Source organism: Canis lupus, chromosome 10 (genome assembly GCF_048164855.1).
Source record: "Canis lupus baileyi chromosome 10, mCanLup2.hap1, whole genome shotgun sequence".
Classification (NCBI taxonomy): Eukaryota; Metazoa; Chordata; class Mammalia; order Carnivora; family Canidae; genus Canis; species Canis lupus.
The window spans coordinates 22,186,037-22,213,072 of NC_132847.1; the positions used below are offsets into that span (position 1 = coordinate 22,186,037).

A 27,036-nucleotide genomic window follows, 5' to 3' on the forward strand; every position below is an offset into this window, starting at 1 on the left:
TGATGGTGTAGGAAAGAGGAAGAGCTCAGAGTAGATGTTACCTAGTGCCAAATGGAAGAATTGGGGACATTCATCCCCTTGCTGAGCCTGTCACCTGATTCTTAAGGCAAAGAAAAGGAAGAGGGAGGTGACACTACACTCATTCTCTCTTTTAATCCATTTAATTATCATTTAAGTAGGCACAATTGTCCCCATTTACCCAGGGAGGAAATTGAAGCTTTTATAAATGAAGTGGTTTGTCCTAAACAATGTAATTAATAGAGCTGAGGTTCAAACTGAAGCAGTGACCTGGGGTAGGTACCTGGAATCCTTTCCACCTGAGGTGCTGTCAAGCTGGAGTGTTGCTGTTTACGGGCAGGAGGGCAAAGGGAATGAATCTCTCTCTCAGCAGTCCAGGCAGACATGCAAAAGGCCCTACACCTCATGTTATAGCCCTGAACAGTACCTAGCTGTGACATACCTTTCCGGAGTCTGCGGCACCCCCTAACGGTACACGGTTAGTGATGGTACAGTGACCAATTCTAGAAGCATAGAATTAGAATATTAGAATGTACAGAAGACCAGGAAACCATGCTGGCCTACTGGCAGAGACAGATTCTCATGCAAACTAGACTGAAGGCCTTGGTTGGAAAGAATTGTTCAGGTGACAAGTGCCAGAGGAGGCCTGACTCAGTGATCTAGCAATGCAAGCTAATGAAATGTTTTGGGTTTTTTTTTTGCAGACCTGTTCTATGAATGAAATCAAGAAGAGTACACTGAAAGACTTCTTGGAAAGGCTAAAAGTGATCATGCAGAAGAAATACTACAGGCATTGAAGCTGAATATTTTAATTTATGAGTTTTTAAATAGCTTTATTTTAAAAATATTTATATATTTATAACATAATAAAATAAAATATATATAGACTCTAACAGCACAGTGTCACTTCAATGGCATTGGCTATATTTACTTGACAACTTTTGGGGAAACCAATTTAATTTACTAAGAGACTAAAATTGGTATAGAAGTAAAAGAAGAAAAATCATTCCCCTCTCAAGGAGTTCCCTTTCCAGAGCAGGACATAATGTACAAAATGATTAAAGACTACAAGGCCATGCAAGATGTACATGATAGGAGAGCTTGCAGAGTGGGTCCATGAGTACTACTACCTACCAACTAATGTTGAATGAAAAAAGGCATTGGGGCACTTTGAGAGGCTCAGTTGGTTAAGCATCTGCCTTCAGCTCAGGTCATGACCCCAGGGTACTGGGATTGATCCCTGCATCAGACTCCCTGGTCAGCACAGAGGCTGCTTCTCCCTCTCCCTCTTCTTGCTGCTCCCTCTGCTCGAGCTGTCAAATAAATAAATAAATATTTAAAAATTAAATGAATTCAAAATTAAATTTAATATAAAATTTAATATAAAAAGGTGTTAACTGAATGCTGAAAACATTCCTCTCCCACTGGCACACGGTTGTCACACTGAGTCTAAGATGGGAAAATGGAGCTCCAGCACACTACATGGCTCTGCACTGAACAACATTTAAAGTCCAGATAAACAATGAGAGACTCCTAAGTCTGGAAAACGAACAAAGGGTTGCGGAAGGGGAGGCGGGAAGAGGGATGGGGTAACTGGGTCATGGGCACTAAGGAGGGCACTTGACGGATGAGCACTAGGTGTTATACTGTATGTTGGCAAATCGAATGTCAATAAAAACAAAACAAAAAAAATAAAGTCCTGATAGTGTAAATTCCCTTGATTTTTAAGTCTTAGGACCAACCACCAGACAAAGCACAATTTAACTGTAATTATAGAACAGACTAAATGCTATCAACCTAATGACACAAAAGATACAACTGGAAATGGTTGATAGGTAAAAGCAGAAGGAAAGAAAGGTAGCTCACTTGGGGAAGGGATTAGTTGAACAATATTGTCTAAAGATGATGGAATAAGAACAAGAGATTTAAGTATTCAAATTTGCACAGGTAATACAAGATCTGAAAATAAATTCACTATAAAAAATTTGGAAGGGGTAGTACAAATGAAGTGAACCCTCACTTTTCAATACAGAAATTAACACACAATATCCAAGGTTGGAAAATCAAAAACCAGTTGGCAGGGGTGGTCACTAGATGATGACTGTTGCAGCTGGGGATGGGGTACATTGGAGCTAATTATACTACTGTGCTTTTATACACATTTATAAGTTTTCATAACAAACAGTGGGGAAAAAATCCCATAGTGAGTGACTGAGAAATCTGTGGAACTATGCTAGTAGTAGAGTAGCAAACTATAGCTAGTAGCAAAACCATAAATATTACAAACAAAAGGGAGGGTGGTTTGTTGGGAATGGGTCTTGGAATAAGGATCAGTGAAAGCAAGACAGAAGACTGTTGGCTTTCCATGTTAAGTATCTACCCAAGAAAACTGAAAACTTACGTCCACACAAAAATCTCTCCACCAATGTTCATCACAGCATTATCCATAATAGCTAAAAGGTAGAAACATCCCAAATGTCAATCAACTGATGAAAGAAAGTGTGGTATTCCCATGCAACAAAATACTACTTGGCAATAAAAACAAATGAAGTATCAATACACGCTACAATATGGATGAACCTTAGAAACACTAGGGTAAGTGAAAGAAGCCAGATACAAAAGGCTACATGATTCCATTTATATGAAACATCCAGAAGTGGCAAATCAAAAGTAGATCAACAACAGCCAAACTACAGGAAGAGCCCAAGTGTCTGTTGACTGAAGAGTGGGTAAAGAAGACACACACACACTGGAATCCTATTCAGCCATCAAAAAGATGAAATCTTGCCATTTGCAATGATATGGTTGGAGCTACCAAAATAAGTCTGAGAAAGAAAAATACCAAATGGTCTCACTCATATGTGGAATTTAGAAAGCATAACAGATGAACATAAGGGAAGGGGAAAAAAAGAGGGAAGTAAATGTTAAGAGACTCTTAACTGTAGAGAACAAATTGAGGGTTGATGGAGGGAGGGAAGCAAGAGGTAGGCTAGAGGGGTGATAGGTATTGACAGCACTTGTGATAAGTACTGGGTGCTATAAGTGATGAATCACTAAAATTGTACTCCTGGAACCGGTATTATGCTATATATTAACCAGAATTTAAATAAAAATTTGGAGGAAAAAAATTGAGGTAAAAGTAGAATGCCAGTTGCCAGGGGCTGAGGGGATAGAAGACTAGGGAGTGACTCCTAATGGACACAGGGCTTCCTTTAGGAGAGAGGAAAATGTTCTCATATTAGATAGAGATGACAGCTGTGTAACTGTGAATATACTAAAAACCACTGAATTGTATACTTTAGAAAGACAGATTTGATAGTATATTAGTATAGTTTCAGTATATATCTTAATAAAGCTATTATTTTAAGTAGGAGAGTAAACAAAAACAGTGGCAAGTTGTTGAAACTTGCCCTTTGAAGCCAAGTTTTCTGCAAGACTATGGATGTAGTAACAGTGAATGAGCACTCGCGTTTCATCCTCGCTTACACATATGTGACAAAAATTAATACTAGTACTAAAATTATACCAAAACATGTAACATCTTTTTAACCCTCTCAAAATAAGGGAACAAATCAAAAGCTTAAAGTCTCACCCTGACCACAGCCAGTTTCACCCTGCCCACATAAAATACCAGCATGCCAAGGGCAGCAAGTAACTAAGAGAGTCATGGAGCCTTCTAAGGCCACACTGAAAACTTTAGTTTCCTTTCTTCTTTGATTGAGACTCATTTGCATTCAATGGCTAATGTGAGCTGTAGTCTGCCACAGGATATGAGTTGTGGGTTATATTTGTGTACGGGGCCAGGATGGTAAAAGGAAAGATTGTTGGGAAGAAAGGGTTATAAGGGGCCATCGGAAGGACATGCGGGCTCCAGGCTGGTCTGTCACAGGCTTAGTTTCGATGGTTAAGATGCGACTAACAGGTCTATTTACTTCCGGACGGGTGGTTCTGGGCTCTGCATGGAAACACCCAATAATAAGCCCTTGAGTTTACCGAGAGAGCGTGACCACATGAACTGAGGACACACATTAAAAGAGTAAGAAATGGGGATTAAGTGAAAGGTGAGACAGCTGCCATTTAAGCACATTCACTTAGGAAACTTAGCCACAGCCCGTGCTTCAGGGTACGCGCCTCTGTGGACCAAGTGACATAATGAAGTCTGAACCACTCCCCCTTTGCCATCAGCTATCGCCACCTCTTGCCTCCAAATGTATTGTATCTCTGGCATTAGAAGCTAAGAAATACTTATTGAATAAATGAACAAAATACGTTTCACTCAAATCTATGGTTGAATGTCTTTCATGAAAGCACTCTTGGGCCCCAGTTAGGGATGCACCAGGGGTGTTCTTGTTGCTGTAGGTTGGTCCATGCCAGTTATCCTACCCTGTCTTTTCCCACTCTCTCCCACATATCATCTTGGTGGGCCTCTTGGAGTGCTCAAATCATCTGAGAATGGGGAATTTCAGCACAGAGGGCAGCGTACACCTTCCTCATGTAGCACAGTACATCCTGCCTATCAGCATTCAAGTTAGCCTCTCCGTTCCTACCAGCTTCCACTGAGAGCAAGGCATGCACTTTCTCTGCTCCCAGAGCTGATTCCCTGGTCCAAGTTATCAGCTTGTTGGAGTTCCATGCCCAGGTAGAGAATTAAAATCTAATTTGCTGCCATGCCCAGCGTTTCCCAAACTGAGTTCGTCCTGAGCACTCAGATATTTTCTCCTCAGCTCTCCACAGTACAGCTCTTCTGATCCATCCTTCCCAAAACTCCTTTTAGCTGCACTCCAGGCTCTCAGCCGTCTGCTCTTTATTTCCTATTAGCCAGTGTTTAACCAAACACCATTACGTTCTGATGTTTGGTGCACTGGCCGCACACCTGGGTACCTGATAGGCAACACGAGTAAAGAGAACAAGGGAGCTAGCTAGCTAAGCCAGGGCTCTTGGCTCCTTTGGCTTGGGACCACTTGAGCTTCCAGGATCCAGGTGTGCACACCATCTGCTCTCCCAGCTCCCAACTAGCTACTCCTTCACCTTTCTGTATGTTGTTTCTCTAAAACACAAATGATGTGAGGGACCCACTTTAAATCCCATTAAAGGAAGGCTTCCCATTCCTTACAGGACACAATTTCACAATAGGGTCCTGGCCTATCGCTTCCCTTTTCTGGCTCATCTGTCCCGATGCCTTCTGCCCTTCGTCCCATATCCTACCAGTACACACTGCATCCAGATTCATGTTACTCCTGCTGCCCAAGACGCTTTATCCGACTTGCTGCAACATTTCCAACAGCACTTTCCCTGGGAAGAAGCCTCTTCTGACCTTGTGGTCAGGTAGACAAGTGCTATGTACCATCTTAGCTGCTGGGGAAGAACACCGGGCCTGGCAGCTCACCATTCACTCCTGAATTACAGCCCTCAACGTGCTGCGCTGGCATTCTCATTTCCACAGTCACTTCTCCCTCCTGAGGGAGGCTGTGAGCATCACAAAGACCTTCTACTCAGTAGGGTGTAGGCACACAGTCAATACAGAAGGCACCAGTGACGGAGTGGCACAATTCATGATGGAGTTAGAAATCAAGTTCAACATAATATTTCTGTAATGACTCTGGTACTTTTAGGTCGAGTTAGGCAATATCCTCTCACTAAGATTACTATCAACTCTGAGAAATATTTTATGCAGTTGTAAAGTCCCAGTTAAATTCCTTTGTACCACTGGAGAAATAAAGCCTTTGATTAAAAACTAAAATTTCCCCAGCCCTCTGACAAGGGGTGGGGGAGGGGAGCAGGTGTGGAAGAATGTGTGATCTGTCATATTCTTTAGTCAGAGCCATAAACGTGTTTGGGTAAGACAAAGTGATGTTCTGATAACGTTGATAAAAGTAACTTGAAGATTGGGTCACAGGAAGCCCAGATAAATGCTGAGAGGAAACAGGTTCTTTTTGAAGTAGCCTCTTCATAATCATTTTCCCACACATTTGTTCAACTTCCGAAGGAGGACTGAAGACCTGATTTGCTTTGCAAATGAAACAGCCTAAGAATGAGACATTTAGCTACTGTTGTAACAAATGTGTTTAGAGGCTCCTCTAGCTCCCTTGAAGTTTAGGCTGTGGCTTCAGAAATGTAATAACTGCTCCCGCAGGCAGCAGGCACCGGCTAGCTGTGGTTCCCTAGGCTGGTCTTTGGCTGTATTTTTTGCTTTGTTTTTGTACTTGGTTGTAAGAGAGTCTCTCAAGGGTCTTCATAAGGACAATGTCCTCAGCAGCATCCTGATAACACAGGCTGTAGTGTTTCCTGAGGGCAAGCCTTAGTGCCAGGGCTTGGTGAAAGTGTCAGAGCTCCAAAAACTCAACTGGGAGGATGCGGAGAGGATGCGAAGGCGGAACTATTTATTATCTTGCTTAGGCCATGGCAGGCCTTTCATCTTGTTTTCATGTTCTACACAATGTAGGAGTGTGACCTAAGTTAGCAGTGGGGAAAAAGAAGACAGCAAGTCCTGAAAGGGCCAGAGGAGTCTCTTATCCTATGCAGAAAGCACATTTAAGTCCTCTGAGACCTGCTGACAAATCAAAACTTCTCAGTGCTGGCTGTGAGTTTCTTAAGGCCAGGCCACTCAGCACGGCGCCCAGCACGGTGCCTGCTAATCAATAAATGTTTGTTATAGGAATATATGATTAACAATAATCCAAGCAATGTTTTGTTTTGCAGATACATTAAACTCATTAAAAGTTTTTGAAAGAGGGATCCTTGGGTGGCGCAGCAGTTTAGTGCCTGTCTTTGGCCCAGGGCATGATCCTGGAGACCCGGGATCGAATCCCACATCGGGCTCCCGGTGCATGGAGCCTGCTTCTCCCTCTGCCTGTGTCTCTGCTTCTCTCTCTCTCTCTCTCTCTATCATGAATAAATAAATAAAATCTTTAAAAAAAAAAAAAAGTTTTTGAAAGAGATCACAGTACTTTTGCACTAAGAAATGTCTCCTTTCACCTTCTAGTCAGATATATTTCACATATACAGCTCTTTAAGTTTCTGTTCTCAAACACCTAGTAAAAAAGGATAGTAAAATTTGGATAAAAATATTTTTGGTGAGGGACGCCTGGGTTGCTCAGTGGCTGAGTGCCTTGCCTTTCGCTCAGGGCATGATCCCAGGGTCCTGCCTGGGATCAAGTCTCACATCAGGCTCCCCATAGGGAACCTGCTTCTAACCTCTGCCTATGTCTCTGCCTGTATTTGTCTCTCACGAATAAATGAGTATAAGCTTAAAAAAAATTGGTGAAAATAATTTTAAGAGAGAAAGAGGGGGATCCCTGGGTGGCACAGCGGTTTGGCGCCTGCCTTTGGCCCAGGGCGCGATCCTGGAGACCCGGGATCGAATCCCACGTTGGGCTCCTGGTGCATGGAGCCTGCTTCTCCCTCCTCCTGTGTCTCTGCCTCTCTCTCTCTCTCACTGTGTGCCTATCATAAATAAATAAAAATTAAAAAAAAAAAAAAAGAGAGAAAGAGAGCGCATGGGGTGGTGAGGGGTGGGGGCAGAAGGAGAGGGAAAGAGAATCTCAAGCAAGCTCCATGCCCAGCACAGAGCCCAACAAAGGGCTCAATCCCAGGACCCTGAGATCATGACCTGAGCCGAAATCAAGAGCAGAATGCTTAACCAAGTGAGCCACCCAGGGGCCCCGAAAATACATGTTATCAATTAGAAGAAGCACATTTTAAAACCTTTCTCCCGGGTTTGTTTCATAATGATTTGTTTAAAGATGCACTGGGTTCTTTAAACCATACAAAATTACAATGCCAAGCGTAAAGTATCATGCCCATTAGTATCAAGATGCACATAAACACAAGATAGTTCAGGAAAAAAACAGACCACCACTATAGGTATTAGATAAAGATTTTTATTTCTAACTCAACCATGCTGCATGTATACATACAATATCAATATATACATTTGAACAAATATAATTTATACATGAAATACAATGAAGGTGTGGCTTTTGAAATTAATGCAACAAACTCACTGTAAGATTTGCAATTTTGGCCAGTATACAGTCTGTAGTAATCCTACTGAAGTTATTAATGATTTAAATTAATCAAACTGCAGTATTGGTTCAAAGGCACTAGGAAGATCTAGGTTTTCTTCTAGCATTTTAAGAACAAAGAATAAGTGAAAAGAAAAACAAATGTATACGTTAAGAAATTGGGCAGACACTGGCGTGCTTAAATGTAAACTCTACCCATTCCTTAATTCACAGCCCTGTAGGAAAGAGAGGGATTTCCCTTAATTTAAGAGTTAAGGGGAAAGATATTTTTAAAAGACTGAAAACAAAAACCACTCAAAATCCATAACCATAATTTTAGAAACATGTTACAGATGAAGTAGCAATGCCCTCTCCCCTAAAGTACCCTTAAATTTCTTGCTGCAAAAAAAGGTCCTGTTTCCCCAGAAAAAAAAGAAGACATACCTTGTCAAATGGACTCTACTTGCCAGACAAACACAAAGATGCAGGCCACCCCCATACCTTGATTAGGCTTATATTTTACAAGAATCTAAATGAAAATGGGGGGGGCTGCTAGTATATTTTAATATCCTAATTATTAGTATGGATAATTGAGGTTTTAAAACAGGGTTTATTAAAGAAGCTACCACAAACAATTAACATACTACCAAGGCTCCTTTTAATAAATAAACATTACTTTTTTAAATTAAAGAGAAAATATCTACTCAACAACCTATTTATATGTGACACTCATTTTAATTTTGCCTATTTATATTTCCAATAATGAGCAGGTTTCTTCATCTATATTCTTTAATGAAATTAACACTGAAGTCACATAACATTTCATTTCTTGGACAAAGACATAGTACATGTGAAGAAACCACAGAATTGCTATGATTAAAGCTAAATGAATAGCTCTAAAGTCAGTATCCCACGTTTTCATATGGATATTCAAGCCTGGCTCGAATATATGATTTTGGTATTTCATAAAATGAGTATCTAATGTACATCTGGTATAATCAGTTCTAGTGTAAACCCTTTAAAAAAAAAACTGCTAAAGTGGTCTGTTTTGTAAATTCTTCAATGTTTTGAGTTTTTACAGATTTCTTTTTGTTATTGCAGCGGAAGTGGAATAGAAAAATAAATCTAACATACTGGCTTAAATGTCCTATGTTTTAAAGCTTAATGCAAAAGTTATTCCTTTCCCACAGCAAAGGGAATATAGTCAATAATATCTGTAAGAGCGCTGTTACGGTGACACATGGTAGCCACCCTTGTGGTGAGCACAGCATAACAGAGCAGTTCAATCACTATGTTGTACACCTGAAACTAATGTGACACCATGTCAACTATGCTCAAGTATAAAAATAAAATAAAATAAATAAAAAATAAAGTTATTCCTTTCCTATTAACTGGGTGGTTAGAGGCTAGACATAAGGACTTTTAAAAAGAAATATGCATCTTTTGTTTCCACTGGTAAAATTAAGATTTCTCTAGAGCAATTACTAACAGTTAAATGTGCAACTGCAATTGCCAAGATATTCTGTACACACAAAGCTTTCACAAGACACAAATTCACCTCTAGTCTTCACAGTACCTAAACAATGCCCCGTAGAAGTCATAAACCTCTATCTTACACATTAGAAAAAAAAATGCTGCTAGTTAAATGCAATTCTTATTACCTAGAAAATATTCACTATACACAGGACATTTAGTACACCACCTCCGGAATGTACTTTAAATTTAGGGACACATTATTACCACCAACTTACAAGTATGCCACCTTTGCTCACCCCCACTCTACACACAGCTTTGTAACTACAAACCAATATTTAACCAAACTTATTAAAATACTGTTCACTTAGTAAATACTTATTTATGAAGTCTCAAACTTGCAACCAATGGACTTCAGGGCTGATTATACAATTGTAAAACTCACAGAAGGTATATTAAGTGGTTTAGAAGTACCATAACTTACAAAAAATTTAAAATTTTGTAAGCAGCCAACATAAGAACAATTCTAACTATTACAATTTATTTTACCATATTTTTTTTAGTTTTAGAGGAATATGATCTGAAAGTTGTAAATAAAAGAAATTGAGGGAAGAATTTTTTTAATAAAATATGAATAAAAATAAAACAGTGTTTTCTGCTTTGGTTGCATTTTGTGGAAAATGGAGACCTTTCTCATTTGGGAAATACAGAGCAATTTCCAACACAATTTAGAACTCAGACACAGAAAAGTATCCACTAGTTATACTTCAAAGTGAATTTTAGAAAATATACATATATGGGCAAAGATCAGAGACCAGTATTAGCTTCTTAATTTTCTGCAACTGTGACTCCTTTATATCTATGTACAAATTCAATGCTTCAAAAGAACACTAAACCATAACAAAAAAAGTGCATTTTGACTTGAAGTGGCAAAAAAGGTCATGAGAAGTCTAGAAGAAACATATTTCCAACTTTTGTATTTTAAACATGTATACTTCTAAGAGTTGACGGCTGAATTATAAAATTCTCAAAAGATCAGTAAGATGAGTCATTTTATACTTAAAATGCAATGAATGTTAGTGTAAAAATTAGATTATTTTTAAACAGACCAGGCAGGTGTTAAGATCAAATAATTTCTTATATATGTAGCCCATACATTCATATATGACAGCACAACAACAAGACAAGGAGATCTGCTACTTTCTGTGTGCAAAAGAGGACATACATTGTTTGTTTTCTATTCTGACTACCTAGTTACCTAATCATACAGTAGCTGAATAAATCACTAGCAGATTTATGTATACATTTAAACTGCAACTCTTTATAGTAAGAGCTGCTCCCCCAACTTCCCTGCACAATTATAAACTGGAGCATAATACAACAATTTGAAGGATTATCAGTTGTACAATTTCAATATGACATTAATATATATATATTGGCTAAGACTTATTAGGCAAGTCATTAGTTCCAGTCTTACTCCATGAATTACAGCTTCCATTATTTGAAATTACAGAATAGTCTTCAGTGTTTTAATTAAAGACTTTGTCCAGACATGAGAATATCACTAATTTTTATTGTGACTTTAAATCTGTAACATTTACTGAAGTAAAGAGTCAATTACAGTTTCAGGCTTTGCAGAACGCTTTCTGTTTGGAGAAGAGAAAAAAGACAACATGAATGCTTTTCTAGAAGACTGAATGCAAACACTTTACATTATGTAGCAGGTAAAACAGGGTGGTCATAGGTCTAGAAACAGGCCAATGTCTGACACGTTTGACCATGTTAGGAGATCAATTAAAGCCCACCTTTTTAGGCCAGGGGAAGTCATCTAAAGTACATGCAAGAGCATGGCACTCCATCCCACCACCAGAATGTAAGGGATTGAGTGGATGAAAACTTTGAAATTGGACTAGACAGGCCACGTGGGCTTCAGACTTGAACCCCTTGATTATCTGCTCTGGGGCATGCTGAAGGTATAGGTTTGTTCAGTGAAAAAAAAAGAGACACAAATCATCTGAAGCAACAACTTACAGACAATGTATAGGAACCAATGGAAATGCTACATGAATGTACTATGTTCACTGGAACTTTGCTTGGCACACCTAACTTTGAATTTTTTTTTTTAAGATTTATTTATTTATGATAGACATAGAGAGAGAGAGAGGGAGGCAGAGACACAGGAGGAGGGAGAAGCAGGCTCCATGCCGGGAGCCTGACATGGGACTCGATCCCGGGACTCCAGGATTGCGCCCTGGGCCAAAGGCAGGCGCTAAACCGCTGAGCCACCCAGGGATCCCCCGAATTATGAATTTTTAATGAGGATATCACATTAAGCATTATCAGGTAATACAATGCATTATCAATAAACTTTATATTGTATATATTTAGCTATGTTTATGGCCATCTATTGTTTGGAAGGCTAATGGTAAGAGTTTGGCTCATCTAAAAAAAAAAAAGTTTGGCTCATCTAAGGTAGGCTCAAATGAATTTTTTTTTTAAAGATTTTATTTTTATTTATTCATAGACAGACAGAGAGAGACAGAGAGAGAGAGGCAGAAGGAGAAGCAGTCCCCGACGTGGGACTCAATCCTCGGTCTCCAGGATCATACCCTGGGCTGCAGGCAGCGCCAAACTGCTGCGCCACAAGGGCTGCCCATGAATTTTTTTTTTTATGTTAAACTAAAAAAGAAGTATTTTTTAAGTGAGCATTCTGAAAACTCTATTCACATACCTTATCAAATTGTTTCTTTTAAGTCCTAATGGTTTAAAAAAAAGAAAGTGACTAAAAACTATGAGATGTCATTTAAATAATCTGGATTTCTAGCTCCTCCTCTGAAATGAGAAGATCCAGAAACAATAGGCCCTTTATTCCCAAAACTAACTAGGAACAGGGTAGTTGCCACTTAATCCAGACAGACCACTCTTCACTTTGCCCCAGTCCCAACCACTGCCTATTTTTCTTAGGCTAAGGCCAACTGCTTTACTACTTATCATCACTTTTCATTGTAGTTTTTCTTATTAACTGCAGAGTTAAAAGGAAAATATCTTTATTAAAGATGGGAAAACGAAAGATCTAATGAGATTTGTATTTCTTTGATTTCTTCATTCACTAAGTATTATACACATGGGTTCTGTTGACATATGAAAAGTTTTTAACAACTGGCACCTAAATGCGATTTTAAAAAAAAAAGGTAAAAACTTGTACACTTTTAAAATGCTACTGATTCCTGAGTTCAACTATACCAAATTTAAAAATGTTAGGTTACCATCTATGTTATGTAACACAAAGATAGTAAAACCATACAACTTCATCTTACAAGTAACTGAGAAGTCTACATACTCAAAGTAGGGGGAAAATCAAGCTTATTATTTCCTATCATTTCAGGAGGCCCATGTATTACAATCAACTTAAATAAGCAGGATAGTAATGTAAGGAAAGAAGAAAAAAATAAGCTTCAGCCCTGATTTCCCTGGGCTTATTATATATGATATATATGGACTACTCAACAGTCAAAACCAGCACTCAAAGGAGAGGGAAAGAATGGTGACTGAGAAGGTCAAGGTTATTGGGGCAATGTTTATGATAGAAAAGCAAGGCAGCAAATACAAGACTTTGGGAGTTGAGTAGGCAAATTAAGAACCATTTCAATAGAAGAATTACTGTTAAGAATTAAGGAATTAAGATAATAGATGACTTCTAATACATTTGGATAGAACAAAGTAAATTAAACTCTACTGGGGGGCTAAAGAAGTTGGAAGACTTAATTCTTTAGTTTTTACTTACTCAAATCATAACTATATAAGGACTCTGATATTTATTTAAATACATCTAAAATGCAGCTTTTTAATAGAACTAAAATATTTATTATGTCAACTAAATTTCCTCTCAATGTGTCTAATTAGAATATCTTACTGCCTTTTATTTCCTAGTGCCTTACCTTCGCCCTGTCTTTGGCCTTGCTTTCCCCTTAGAAGTCCGTGGTCTCTCTAATTTCATCAAGGACTGCCGGAGACTCTCCTCAGTGTAGGCAAGATACACGTGGGAAAGGTCCACTTCAAAGGGCTAAGTAAAGGGAACAAACAAAAGACACTCTTATAGGAAGCATTTAAACCAGATTTGAGGAGAAGATTTTAAATACTGAATAAACTCCTAGAAAACACCTGCAGGACACAAGACCAAATAAATGTGTAAGGATATCTTTTAATGCCATTTATCTCAAATGTATTCACCAAAGGGTGGTAAATAAGAAGCCCTGACATACTATAAATTCCTTTCTAGGAAAGGAACACTTGTTTTTTTCCCTACACCTGCTACTTCCTCTTGCTGACTTATGTCTAGGATTAGCTTTGAGAAGTACAGACCCATTCTGGTCTCTATCAACCCACGGCCTAGAGAGGTGGTGAAGTGTGCTCTGAAGAAGCGCCATGTCCCTCCTGTGGTGCAAAGCCTAAGCCTGCTCTCATGACTTTTTTTTTTTTTTTTTTTTCTCATGACTGAGGGGAGTAGAAATGTTCTCTATTACCCCTCCAAAGGCTTCTCTTCTCGGAGATCGGCCTATTTTTCAGCAGAGCTGATTAACTTATATCATAGTGATAACACAACTTAGTGACCCACATTACTATAAAGAAACTGTAGTTCAAAAAAAAAAAAAGCACTCACATCTTTCTCTTTTTTATCAGGAGCTGGAGTCTGCTTCCTCATGTTATTTCCTGTGTAAGCAACACATTTCTCAAAAAAGGAAAATAAAGAAGAGGGAGGAAAAATGTCTTAATTAGCAACTAATATTGTAAACAAGGCAAATTACTATGAGATATACTGATGTTACACTCATAAAGCATTCTGAAAATTTGAATGTTGGAAAAGAAAAGGACCTACAGGTCATACAGTCCTAAGAAGGCCTAAACTACACCATTTCCAAGATAATAGAACTATAGTAACTATAATATAATTAATTAGTATATTAGTAGTAACTAATATAGTAACTACAATATAGTTAATTAGAAAAATATCTTATCCACCCTAGTGGCTTCTCATCTGATTCATTGTCTGGACCATCCTTCTCTCCCCAAAGCCAGCACAGACCCAGTCTATAGGAAACACTCTATAAGTATTTCATGAAAGGATGAAGGTAATACTCACTAGCTGCCATTCTCCTATGTCTTCATTCCAATGGACATAGTTTTCAATCATTTCCTTTAAAGAGTCAAACATGGTCTAGTGTTAATGTTTAGTAACATTTGAAATACTGGAAAATATTCATAAAACTACAATCTTATTAAGTAAAAGAAGTTGCCTCAAAACATCACATATTGGATTATAACTTTTTTATACATTTAAAAAGAATACACTTTAAAAGAATACTTGTAAATGCAAGTAAACTATATTCTTATATAAAAAGCAAGTGAAGAACATGGGATTCAGGATTATGGTTACCTTGGGTTGGAAGAGGCAAAGGGATGGAAGAGGGAAGAGGAAAACCATTTGGTTAGAAGTAGGTTACTGTGGTGATACTAGCTTTTGCTATTCATGACAAGCTCATTACAAAATAACCCAAACAAACAAACCAAAAACTAACCAACTAAATAAAAGCAGGTCATCCAAGGACCAATAAGGAAATGTACCATAAACCAATAATTAATTCTGAGCACCCGAGTCCAGAGGAAAAAAAAATATTAAAGCGATTTTCAAAAAAAAATCTTTAAGCTATATAGACTCAAAAATTTTTTAAAAATCAGTATGTTAAGGTGTACTAAAATGTACTAGAGGGGTGCCTGAGTGGGTCAGTCAGTTAAGTGTCTGTCTTCAGCTCTGGTCATGATCCCAAGGTCCTGGGATTGAGTCCCTCCCTATTCAGCAGGGAGCCTGCTTTTCCCTCTCTCTCTGCTGTGTCTCCCTGCTTGTGTGTGCTCTTTCTGTCAAACAAATAAAATCAATTAGTCAATCAACAAATTAAAAAAAATTTTTTAAAGATTTTATTTATTTATTCATGAGAGACACAGAGAAAGAGAGAGGCAGAGACACAGGCAGAAGGAGAAGCAAGCTCCATGTAGGGAGCCTGATGTGGGACTCGATCCCAGGACTCCAGGATCGCGCCCTGGGCCGAAGGCAGGCGCTAAACTGCTGAGCCACCTAGGGATCCCCAACAAATTAAAATTTTTTAAAACAAATAAAATGTACTAGAAAAATGGAAATACTGAGTAAAGAAACAGAAAGGCTGACTTTAAAGTTATACTAGAATTGAAAATCAGCAGCCACCTGGAGATGGATGGCAGTGATGATTGCAAAACACTGTGCATGTACTTAATGTCACTGAACCGTATTCTTTTTCTTCTGCCAAAATTTATTTATTTATTTTGGAGAGGGAAAAAGAAAGGGGGTAGGGAAAGAGGTGGAGAGGGAGAGAGTATGAGAGAGAGAGAGCAGGAAAGGGGAGAGGGAGAAAGAGAGTATCAAGCAGACTCCCTGCTGAGCACAGAGCCAGATGCAGGGCTTGACCTCACAACTCTGAGATCATGACCTGAGGTGAAATCAAGGGTCGGACGCTTAACTGACTGAGCCACCTAGGCACCCCTGAACTATATTCTTAAAAACTGTTTAAAAAGGTAAATTTTGGGAGACAAACAATAAGAAACACTCAACTATAGGAAACAAACAGGGCTGCTATAGAGGAGGAGGGTAGGGGATGGGGTAACTGGGTGATGGGCATTAAGGAGGGCACGTGATATAATGACCACTGTGTGTTATACGCAACTGATGAATCACTGAACTTTACCTCTGAAACTAATAATACACCATATGTTAATTAACTGAATTTAAATAAGATAAAATAAAAAGAAACTTTTAAGCATACATTACAATACTGTTAACTATACACAGTATGGTATATATATTTCTAAAGCTTATTCACCTTAAGTAAAACTATAAAATCTTTTTTTTTTTTTTTTTTTTTAAAAACTATAAAATCTTTAACCAACATCTCCCTGATTCTTTTTGCCCCCTGCCCTTGGTAACCACCATTCTATCCTCTGCCTCTATGAGTTTCACTGTTTTTTATTTTTAAGACAATAGCTTATATGTTCTTCTGTGTCTGATTTATTTCCTTCAGCATAATGTCTTTAAAGTTCATCCATGTAGTAGCAAATAGCAGAATTTCCCTTTTTTTAAAAAAATGAGTATATTCTGGGATGCCTGGGTGGCTCAGTGGTTGAGAGTCTGCCTTCGGCCCAGGGAATGATCCTGGGGTCCCGGATCGAGTCCTGCATTGGGCTCCCTGCATGAAGCCTGCTTCTCTTTTTGCCTATGTTTCTGCTTCTCTGTCTCTCATGAATAAATAAAAAAATCTTTAAAAAATTTTTAAAAAACAAAACAGCATATTCTACTACATGTATGCACATTTTCTCTTTCTATTGTCTACATTTAGGTTGTTTCCATGTCTTTGTTATTATAAATAATGTTGCAGTAAGTGGTATCTCCAGAAAAAAAAAGGTAAATTACATGTTATGTATATTTTACCATATTTACCACACTACACCACATGAAAGCACACATACACATGCACGCAACTGGTATCCATAAGCAGGTAGGAAAAATTAGCAAAAGAGTACTGTTTGTTCTATTTATAGGATTAATTATACTGAATGAATAAATAAGACCTATATCTTGATTCTGAATGCAATTACATAAATTTGGGTTCCTGCAAAGGGCTGAGAAATTCTTATATAGACACTTATATACTCAAACAGAGAATTTAGTATTAAGAAAAATTAATAGCTGAAGTGAAATGTGATGGCATTAGTTCAAGAAAATTTTACTGTCAACAACTTAAATGTAAATATTTACCACCAATTAAATTAGAATTTATAATCCTTATTTCTTCACTCCAACCAGTGATGTACTATCTAGAGCAGAAAACTTCTCTCTTACCTGATAATCTTGAGGTATAAAGTTATCAATGATAAGCATCTGAAGTCGGAGCTCCCGGCTAAGTTGTCGAATATTCTCCAGTAGGCCTTCAATTTCCCTCTGATGCTCCTGTTGGAGATCAGCCATCTACCAGAAAAATCAATAAAAATACTAAGGGAAAATAGGATTTTAAATATAACACAGTCCCATCCGATATAGGCACTGGTTTAAGAAACTCTGTAAAAGCTTACTCAGTTCTTTCATAAACAATGGACAGAATGACACTGCCCATCACTGTCTATGTCCATGTTATTAAGGTTGGAAATATACAATATAACTTAACAGCTAAAATTTGAAATTGCACACAAAGGAGAAAATATTCTTTCTTTAAAATTGTAAGCATACAGTGTGATCTCTTTAAGATTCATAGTCATATTTATTCAAAAATTTTTTTTAATTCAGAGCTACATTTGTAGGTAACTTCTAGGAGACCAACCTCTGATTTTGCAGCCATTAGCATAGTCCAAACTTTCTTTAATTTCTTGGTTTTTCCCTGTGCTTCCTCTTGCAAGCTGGTATATTTTTCTTCAATATCCAAGCGTTCTTGCTGTGACAAAAATTTATAAACTTCAGAATTATTTTCTTCATTAAATCATAAGTTATTTAACAGATGATAAAAATGTTTAGCAACTAATTATCTTTTTTTTTTTAAAGATTTTATTTATTCATGAGAGACACAGAAAGAGAGGCATAGACATAAGCAGAGGGAGAAGCAGGCTCCATGCAGGGAGCTCAATGTGGGACCTGATCCTAGGACTCCCGGATCATGCCTTGAACCGAGAGCAGATGCTCAACCACTGAGCCACTCATGCGTCTCACAACTATTATCTTTCAAAGCAATTCACAGATCTGCTTTAAAATTTTATTAAGATTATAGATATAAGACAAATACCATATTATTTCACTTATATGTGCAATCTAAAACACAGAATAATGTACAAAAGTAAACAAAAAGCAGAAACTCATCACTACAGAGAACAGATGGCTGGGTTCGGGGTGAGACAGGCAAAATGGGTGAAGGGGAATGGGAGGTACAGGCCTTCAACTATGGAGTAACTCATGGGTATGAAAGGTACGGCATAGTGAACACAGTCAATGGTACTGTCATAGGATCATAGGTGACAGATGGCAGCTACATGTATGATGGGCATAGAATAACAAAGAGAGACATTTAATCATGACATGTTGTACATCTGAAACTAGTGTAACACCGTGTGCCCACTATACTTAAAGATAGTGGATATAAAGCTTTTCATTAGAGAAGTTAATACCTAATGCAAAGTGTCAACCAAAACCAGAAACTCACCTCTTTTTCCTCAAGTTCTTTGCGAAGTTGCTCTGCTCTTTTCCTCCGTTCTTCCAGTTCCATATTAGATTCTTCAAGAAGTTTCTCTTGTTCCTCAGCTTTTGCCAACAAATCAACACCACCAACAATTACCTTCTTCTCCAGGGCAGATAATTTCTCTAGCAAAGACTGATGTTCTTGTCTGTTGATTAAAAATGAGAATACTTAATATCCATCAATTATCTACTATCTACCAATAGTAGTTTCCAAAACTTTACAAGTATTTCAATGCAAAATTTCAAAAGAGGGATATAAACATGTAACATTTCTATCAAATTATATCACAGTGTAGTATTATGATTTAATCTCTAACATCCAAATCACTGATAATTTTTCCTCCTAGAGACAAAGTAATAAAAACAAATTTTTAGAAATAGAACAAATACCACAAAACCTTCTATCCAAAAAAGCTATCCTGAAGACAAAAATCAAGCCAATTACGATTCAATTTTCTTGCTTATACATCTTAAGAAAAATACCAGAAATCTAAATCACAAATCCCTCTCAATTAAGTATTACTCACTGGGCCTTAAGAAGATCTTTCTCCCGTTTCTCTAATTCAGCTCTAGCCTTGTTTCTTTCTTCTTCTTCCATATCAAGCTTTGTTTCAAGTGCTTTTCTCTCCTCATCAATTTTTGCTTGCATTTCAACCATCTTATCTGGGGACACTTTCTTTTTACCTATATGAGTTATTTAGTTCCAATAATCACTTTAGAGCACATTTTTCAGATTTGTAGAAATTATCTTCAATTATAAAAGATACATTCCTCAGTAATACAAAATCAAATATCAACATTATAAGGAAATCAAATGAATATTTTATTTCTATTTATTATGTTCCTGGAATATCTTTTTCACTAATTGCTAAACAAACTTGTGTAATTGTGCGATAACTACAAACAAAAATATGTGAAAGAGAAGCAAAACAGGTATGTAGGGGGAAAAAAGAGAAAGAAAGATTAATAAAAGAAAGCCAAATTTAAAAAAAAGCCAAGTAAATAAAAAACCAAAGACCTATGTGTCCCCAAATAATACATATGTTCAAAAACACAGTATGATTATTTACTTTTTTCTGATAACTAGGTACAAAATCAAGTGGTTTCCCAAAATACCTTCCTAAAATTTGTTAAAATAAATTAATGAAAAGAAGTCACAAGTAGGCATAAAATGCACGGATGAAAGTGTCAGGCAAAATTTATAATAGGAAGTTTTTAACATATATCTTCACACTTTTTCTAAAATTTATGTCTAATAAAATTACTTGGAAGTATTTCATCTCATAGTATACTTTAAAGGATGAAGTTCTACACTAATTATAAAATGGTTATTTTATAACCAGACATTTTACAGTTGCTGATCTACCATGATCTATCATCATGTCTTAAATGAACAACTAAAATAGCTCGTTATTATGTCAAGCGCAGGATCTTAAACCTAAGCCATTTTAAATATGTCAAATATCAAATATAAGTAGAAATACTACCAAATAATAGAGCTGGAAATACAGCTTCCAAAGGATTATCTTGGCTATAATGCCTCATAGAGGGCTTCATATACACACAACAGATGTTCAATAAAAGATTATTGGATAAACTTCAAAATCATGAAATTAAAATGAAAAATCAGAAAATCAAAAAACTAGGTTATTAAACTGGTTATGAAATGAATCAAATATATTCATTTCTGGTAATACAACTTCTTTGAAACATACTTTTCTGTAGAAAAACAATCAAACTTTTCGTAGAATTGGTGAGAGGCTCTCCTGAAAGCTTCTGTCATTCTTAACTTCCTTCCCAAAGGACCACAGAAGAGCATAAACCAGAAGAGTTTATAAATTGTTAATGTCTCCACCCAAAAGCTAGCCTTTCCTGCTAACAAGGGAAGAGAACTGAAAGATAATGATGGTGCAGATATATATCTGAATAAGTACTTTCAGGAACCATGAGATGAAGAATCATTCATAGATTTTAAATCTTTAGGATACAATTATTAAAAAAAAAAAAAAAAAAAAAAAAAAAACAAACCTCAAAGATGCAAAATACATCTTTCATTTCTCCAGAAATAAAAGTCCAAAGAGAACTTAAGCCACAAAACAAGTAAGTTAAAATAAGAGTAAATAAGAGCACTGATCCAAATTCATGCTTTGGTGTGGTGTGATTCATTGCATTCCAAAAGTCAGGATGTAGACCTGAATATGTTGGCTTCTTCGGCACAGTTGCCTATATTGAATGTTCTGATTTATGCTGTTAAAACATTAATTTTAAAAAGTAATCTAATTCCTGCTCCCAGTGAACTCCTAGAAAGGATTTCTAATCAGTAGTACTACTTCTTAGAAATCTGAGGGGGAAAAGCATAAGTTCAGGTATTAAGTGCATGCAGAGGGTGCCTGGCTGGCATAGCTGGTAGAGAATTCAACTCATGATCTTGGGGTTATGAGATTGAGCCCCACTTTGGGTATAGAGGTTACGTAAAAAATAAAATCTTTAAAAATAAGTAAATAAAATGCATGCATTAAAAAATTTTAAGTTACTTTCTACCTCAGAATTATAAATAAAGAAAAATGGCAAGTATGTTATAGCCAAAAAAAAAAAAAAAACCCTCTATGTGAAGACATGGATATTAATAATATAGTGGAAATGATCTGATAAACATATGCACATTAATTTTTAGGCTGGTAGGGTTCTAAATGTTCGGTTAACAACAGTCAAAAACATACAGTTTCCAACCCCATTAAGAGGCAGTAAAATAAAAAAATATTATATGTAGAAATACAAAAGCACAACCTGTTGATGAATTACTATTAGGCCTGAATTATATTAGTTATTCAAAACCATTCAGGTGTTATTTTCAAACTGATGCTTTAGCAGCAAATATCTAATTGTGCTCTTATTCTCATAAAGATGACTATGCATTTACAGCTAGGTTCAGTTTCAAAAGTTTAATATTTAAGTAACATAATTTCTAGCCAGTATTATTCACATAAATCATTGTACTTCTCTCCAAATAGCATTTTAGGCTAAATATGAATATGTTCCAACTCTCCTAACCAGGCACTTAAAATCATGACATTCACTAAAAGTCACTTTTAAATTGATTTTTTTTTAAACATTTTCTAAAAATCTTAACCGAACCAACCAAAACCCCTTCTTCTAATATGGCAGGACAGTATTCAGCAAAAAAATTTCAGGTAAATAAATCTTAGGAAAATGGTGATGTCATAAAGTATTTAATTAAGACAAACAGGAGTAGTAATATTTTTAGTTGCCCTTTGCCATGTGTTCCAACCAAAATTATCAAAATGAACTTTGGCAAGATAAAGGGGAAGAATTTTAGGAAGAGTTAACTGAATTAATTTTATTTTTATTACATGAGCACCCATGGGCATAAGTAACCAAGTATTTGACTCCTTGCTTCTAAAAAAATGTTTGACAGTGAAAATCATTTATATTTGTATTACCAAAATTTGGCTTAAAAGTCTTTAAAAATTTAGGAAAAAAGAAACATCTGGTTCTGGTGTAGTATTTATTCTTGTCTATTTTGTTAATTAGGTCTAGAGAATCCAGTGTGGTTGTCACTGTTAATCTGATACTTATGAATTGTTCTTCAAAAAAGATCATTTGGAAATAAGAATGTTCCTAATATCTTCCTGAACAAAAATTGAAATAAAATTTTTTAAGAGAAAAATTTTTTTTCTTTTTTAAAAAAGATTTTATTTATTTATTCTGAAAAAAAATTTTTTTAAAGCTAATGTTGCTTTTTTAAATACAAAAGACAGATACTTACCTTGTAAAAAAAAACTATTAAATTTTAAAAATGTAATGTAGTTAAATAACAAAGTTCTTTATAGTTTAAATAATTGTACCATGTGGAGTGCAAATCAATCACACCAACCTGCTTGATCTTTCAGTAAGAGTAGTAAGCAAATCGTAGACAGGAAGCATATGCACAGAGATGAAGAGGAAAAAAAGAAAAACATTATTTCCTTTGTAAAACAAAGAAAAATGTATAATAGCATTTATTTATAGTATATAGAAATAAATCAAATCATTATCAAAACTGAAACAGAGCTTTATGTAAAAAGAAAAGCATATTTAACACAATCAGAGATGTAATTTAAGCAAATAAGATTAATCTAGACTAAGATTACAATTCAAATAGATCTCAAGAGCTCACAAGGACTCTCAAACTCCTGCAAATATAACAGTTCAGCACCAAGTCGTTATATTAATGGTACACATGGAATTGGGAACCTGCTAAGATCAGGAAGTGATCTAAAAGGACAAAACAGAAAATCATGCCAATTAAAAAAATTAGTAAAAGAGCAAAATTTGCATTGTTGATTTCAAAATTTCCCAATTCAATGTTCTAATATAAAGATTCCATACAGGTGTGGCTCCCCTTTAAGAAAAATCCAACACAAAAACCTGAATCAACTAAAGAGATGAACTGATTATAGTAATTTGCAGTGATAATTTGATTAATAAAAGGATTTAATGAAGAAATATTAAGGACAGCAAGTTCTCCCAATAGATTTGATTTACCAATTTGATTTATAGGCAATTTTTTCAGAGAAAAAAAAACATTAACTGCATAAAGTGAAGTACACCTGTATAATAACAAACTTGCATTCAATTTATTCATAGCTTGTTAAGGGTAATTATGATTCCATAGAGGTAAATGATCAACTGATGACTCAAGCAAAGAACACCTTAAAAAAAGCCATTCGTATTTTTAAAAGGGAAGGTACATACGAGTTACACACAGCAACCACATGCTGGGAAAACCATTTTTCCATTTCACCAACACACCCACATCACAACAGAAGAACTTAATGTGCTAGATATACAAACAGTAACTAAAACTGCATGAACTGAACCAAGTACAACTCATTTCATAACATACTTTCATGTAACTATTTTTTAAAGATTAAGGTAAGTTTTAAAATAGAAAATTAAATTATAATGCCTCCACTCGGGTATTTCCTCGTATCTGACAATTTATAATACCTCTATGCAGTTTCTAAAGCAATTTCTTGTATTTCAGAAATTGTCCTATGAAATTAATTGTTTTGGTAAAATGTAAGAGTTAAGAGAGAAAACAATTCTAATATTCTTGGAATTCTTCTTCTAGAAAGCTAAATGTGTAAGAATAACTGTTAATAGTTTTAGAAAAATAACTACAAAGATAATGCTTTAAAAGGCAGTAAGCTGCAATCTAGTAGAAGAAAACATCAATTCCCTTTTCTTCTAAAAATATACACAAAATTAATAATATTTTTAAACTGATTTAAGGTTTAAGAAAAAGCTTTTAGGACTGAAATACATCTAGACAGATCCTGCGTAAACAACTTCTTGTGGATCTGAATTCTCCAATCATACCTTAGAAAGTTTCTTAAAATCAATCAGGTAGTTGAGAAATAGAGAAAAGTGGCCATCTGAAATAAAATACTATCCAATATATTTTTACTTGCTTCAAACTTTACATTTTTCTTTATTTGGGAGCTTTCAAGCTTAAGCTACACCTAAGAATAGGACACCAAAGCATAAAATCTTATAACTTAAGACATGTTATAATGGGCACTGGTGTATTGCCAAACATTTGTACTTTTAGAAATTCAGGATTTGTTATTGCATATCTCTTATATTGACTAGGATTAGTTTATTCCAAAACATAAAAAGGAACCATAAGAATTATTCTTTTATACAGCTTACTAGCTCTCTTTACATTATCTCAATGGCAAAAGCATGAATCTCTCTTCCATTGTCTCAAAGATAAGCTAAAGCACACATTTTAACAATTATGGTTAACTGGAAGCGATGAAGAAGGGAGGAAATAACCACATGCTTTGTTCTACTGAGAAGTCCAACACGTATTCTTTAAGTAATGACGGGGAGCAGTGCAGCATTTCTCAAATGAAGCCCATGGGTTATGGAAAAGCCAAAGCTCTGTGAGAGAATTTAAGAGCTACCACTCACTAGGCAAGGACTTATCCAGAGGTTTCTCTATGACAGAACATGTGGAGTCTGAACTACTGCTGCTGCTACTGCCTGGAAGACAAAGAAATGAGCCCAACGGGAACCAAAGAAAGAGGAAACAAGTAAATGAACACATACACAGAGGAAAATTCAGTTCCAGCGAAAGAATTTTAAAGAACAATCAAGCTTTGCATTAAAAAATCAAAACTTACTTTCCCTTAATACCAGTCTTGGTAGACTACCCAATATTTTCTGGTTACAAAGCCAGACAGGGCAATTAGAAACTGGATTCCCTTAAGCATCTTACTGTGGGAAAATTGCATCACCCACTTAAAACATAGTAATTCAGAGGGTTGGAATGACGTGAATAAAAAACTAAGTCATTTGTTGATATTTAAAATTTAAATTATTTACACTACTTAGTTGGTAAGTTACAGGAAGTGAGTTTTAAAATTTAAAGTAATGCACACAAAAAATAAAAAATAAAAAATAAAGTCATGCACAATTGAAACTACAGTAATGATGAATTACCCTTCATTATAGATAGCTTGGTTTGTCTCCAATTTTACTCTCCGCCAAAACATCAAGCGAGTGGATATAATTATGTAAGCTCATGGTTTCATAGCAAAACTATGAAAGGCTCAATGAAAATTTAAAAAATTTTAAGCCTAAAAGGATACCTTACTAAAAAATATTTTAACATATTAAGCAACAGCATTTTTTTTCTATTTTAAATTTTATTTTTAACAAATCTATTATCTGCTTTAGCTATGAATAGTCTGTGAGAAAATAGGGATGAAGACAAAATGATTTATCTAAACAAGGGGGTCAGCAAGCATTTTCTGTTAAGGGACAAATAATAAGTGCTTGAGGCTTTGTGGGCCATATAGTCTCATGTGAAAGCAGCTGTACACCAAATGTAAACAAATGCTCATGGATCTTTAATAAAATTTTATTTACAAAAACAGGTGGTGGGCAGGATTTGGCCAGTAGACTATAGTTGGTCAGCTCTTTCTCTAAATCATCTTCTTCCTGTCCTTTGAAGTTACAGAACCCTTTGTTTTAAAATTTGGGACTTCTGGGTTTATTTCAGAGCAAGATCATTTTAGTAAGACAAGCAAAATATGCACCAGCTTGAAAACAATGATCCACACATTAATGATCCACATTAATGGAAGAGAGTTCTGAAACAAATGAACATTAAGAGCAAAAATGTTGGAAAAGTGGGCCATTATAATATGTCTCTCTCTTTTGCCTGTTAACTATATCTTTATCACAATAAATACAAACTTCACACTTGGCAACAAATGCCCCATAAAAGGGATAAGAATGAAAGTACATTTTATAAAGCAAAGTATTAAATTAAAAAATGGAATCCTCATAGAAATTCACCATTTAAAAATACAGTGACTTCTAAAGCCTAAGCATGCTTGAGAAAAACTCCACATTAACCTGATTTCCTAAAAAACATTTTAGGTTCCCAACACAAATCAAAGGCCTCACATAAAATTAAAACCCTGAATGAAATCTTTACATGGTATAAGCACTATCACAGATTTTTACAATTCTAAACTGTAAAGGACAGAACATATGGTATTATGATTCAACTGTAAGTAGGAGATCAGCATAGGAGGAAAAAATAAGGCAAAGTTAACTATGTATATGGATATTTCCTGTGTGAATTGTTACCATAACTAAAAATGGCAAAAGAAAAGGTATGCATGAATGTTAAACCATATTTAGGGAGCAATCCCAGTTAATTTCTAGAACACTAAAAAGAACTTACCCCTTCTTTTTTTCCTTTTCTCTCCATCTTCTCCAACCTCACCCTCTTCATCATCCTCTTCCTCCGACCCACTGATATCAGAACCTGATATTTCTTCCCCTTGAATAGAAATTTTACAAAACAATTTATATTCTATACCAGGTCATGGCTTGTATCAATTTTCTTCATTAGGTTTGTTGCCCTGGGATGCCTGGGTGGGTCAGTGGTTAAGCATCTGCCTTCAGTTCAGGGCATGATCCTGTGGTCCTGGAATTGAGTCCATCATTGGGCTCCCTGCTCCACGGGGAGCCTGCTTCTCCTTCTACTTATGTCTCTGGCCTTTCTGTCTCTCATGAATAAAAATCTAAATCAATCAATCAAGTCTGTTGCCCTAAACAAACTGTATTTTAATGTTTCTAAACAGTATATCACATATGCTAACCTCAGGAAAAGATATAATGTACACAGAGGCTTTATTTCAAAGTTCCTAAAAA

The 27,036-nt window shown here is 36.0% G+C and overlaps 1 protein-coding gene across 6 annotated transcripts in view; it reads right to left on the reverse strand.

Moving 5' to 3' along the window:
- Nucleotides 1-1,261: 1,261 nt before the first annotated feature.
- KIF3A (kinesin family member 3A) overlaps nt 1,262-27,036 on the reverse strand; it is a 62,287-nt gene continuing 36,512 nt past the window's right edge. For 2 of the 6 annotated variants that reach the window (XM_072840970.1, XM_072840967.1), the window contains exons 9-17: nt 26,564-26,662; nt 19,326-19,482; nt 18,764-18,944; nt 17,894-18,004; nt 17,419-17,544; nt 14,635-14,688; nt 14,155-14,223; nt 13,433-13,557; nt 1,262-1,331 (exon numbers count right to left, since the gene is read on the reverse strand). In XM_072840970.1, the coding sequence (XP_072697071.1) occupies nt 1,277-1,331; nt 13,433-13,557; nt 14,155-14,223; nt 14,635-14,688; nt 17,419-17,544; nt 17,894-18,004; nt 18,764-18,944; nt 19,326-19,482; nt 26,564-26,662 (977 nt within the window). In that variant the 3' untranslated portion in view covers nt 1,262-1,276. Of the gene's footprint in view, nt 1,332-7,882; nt 11,141-13,432; nt 13,558-14,154; nt 14,224-14,634; nt 14,689-17,418; nt 17,545-17,893; nt 18,005-18,763; nt 18,945-19,325; nt 19,483-22,693; nt 22,703-24,777; nt 24,850-26,563; nt 26,663-27,036 lie in introns of those variants that run through there. The other 4 variants (XM_072840964.1, XM_072840965.1, XM_072840966.1 and 1 more) reach the window with 4 other exon arrangements.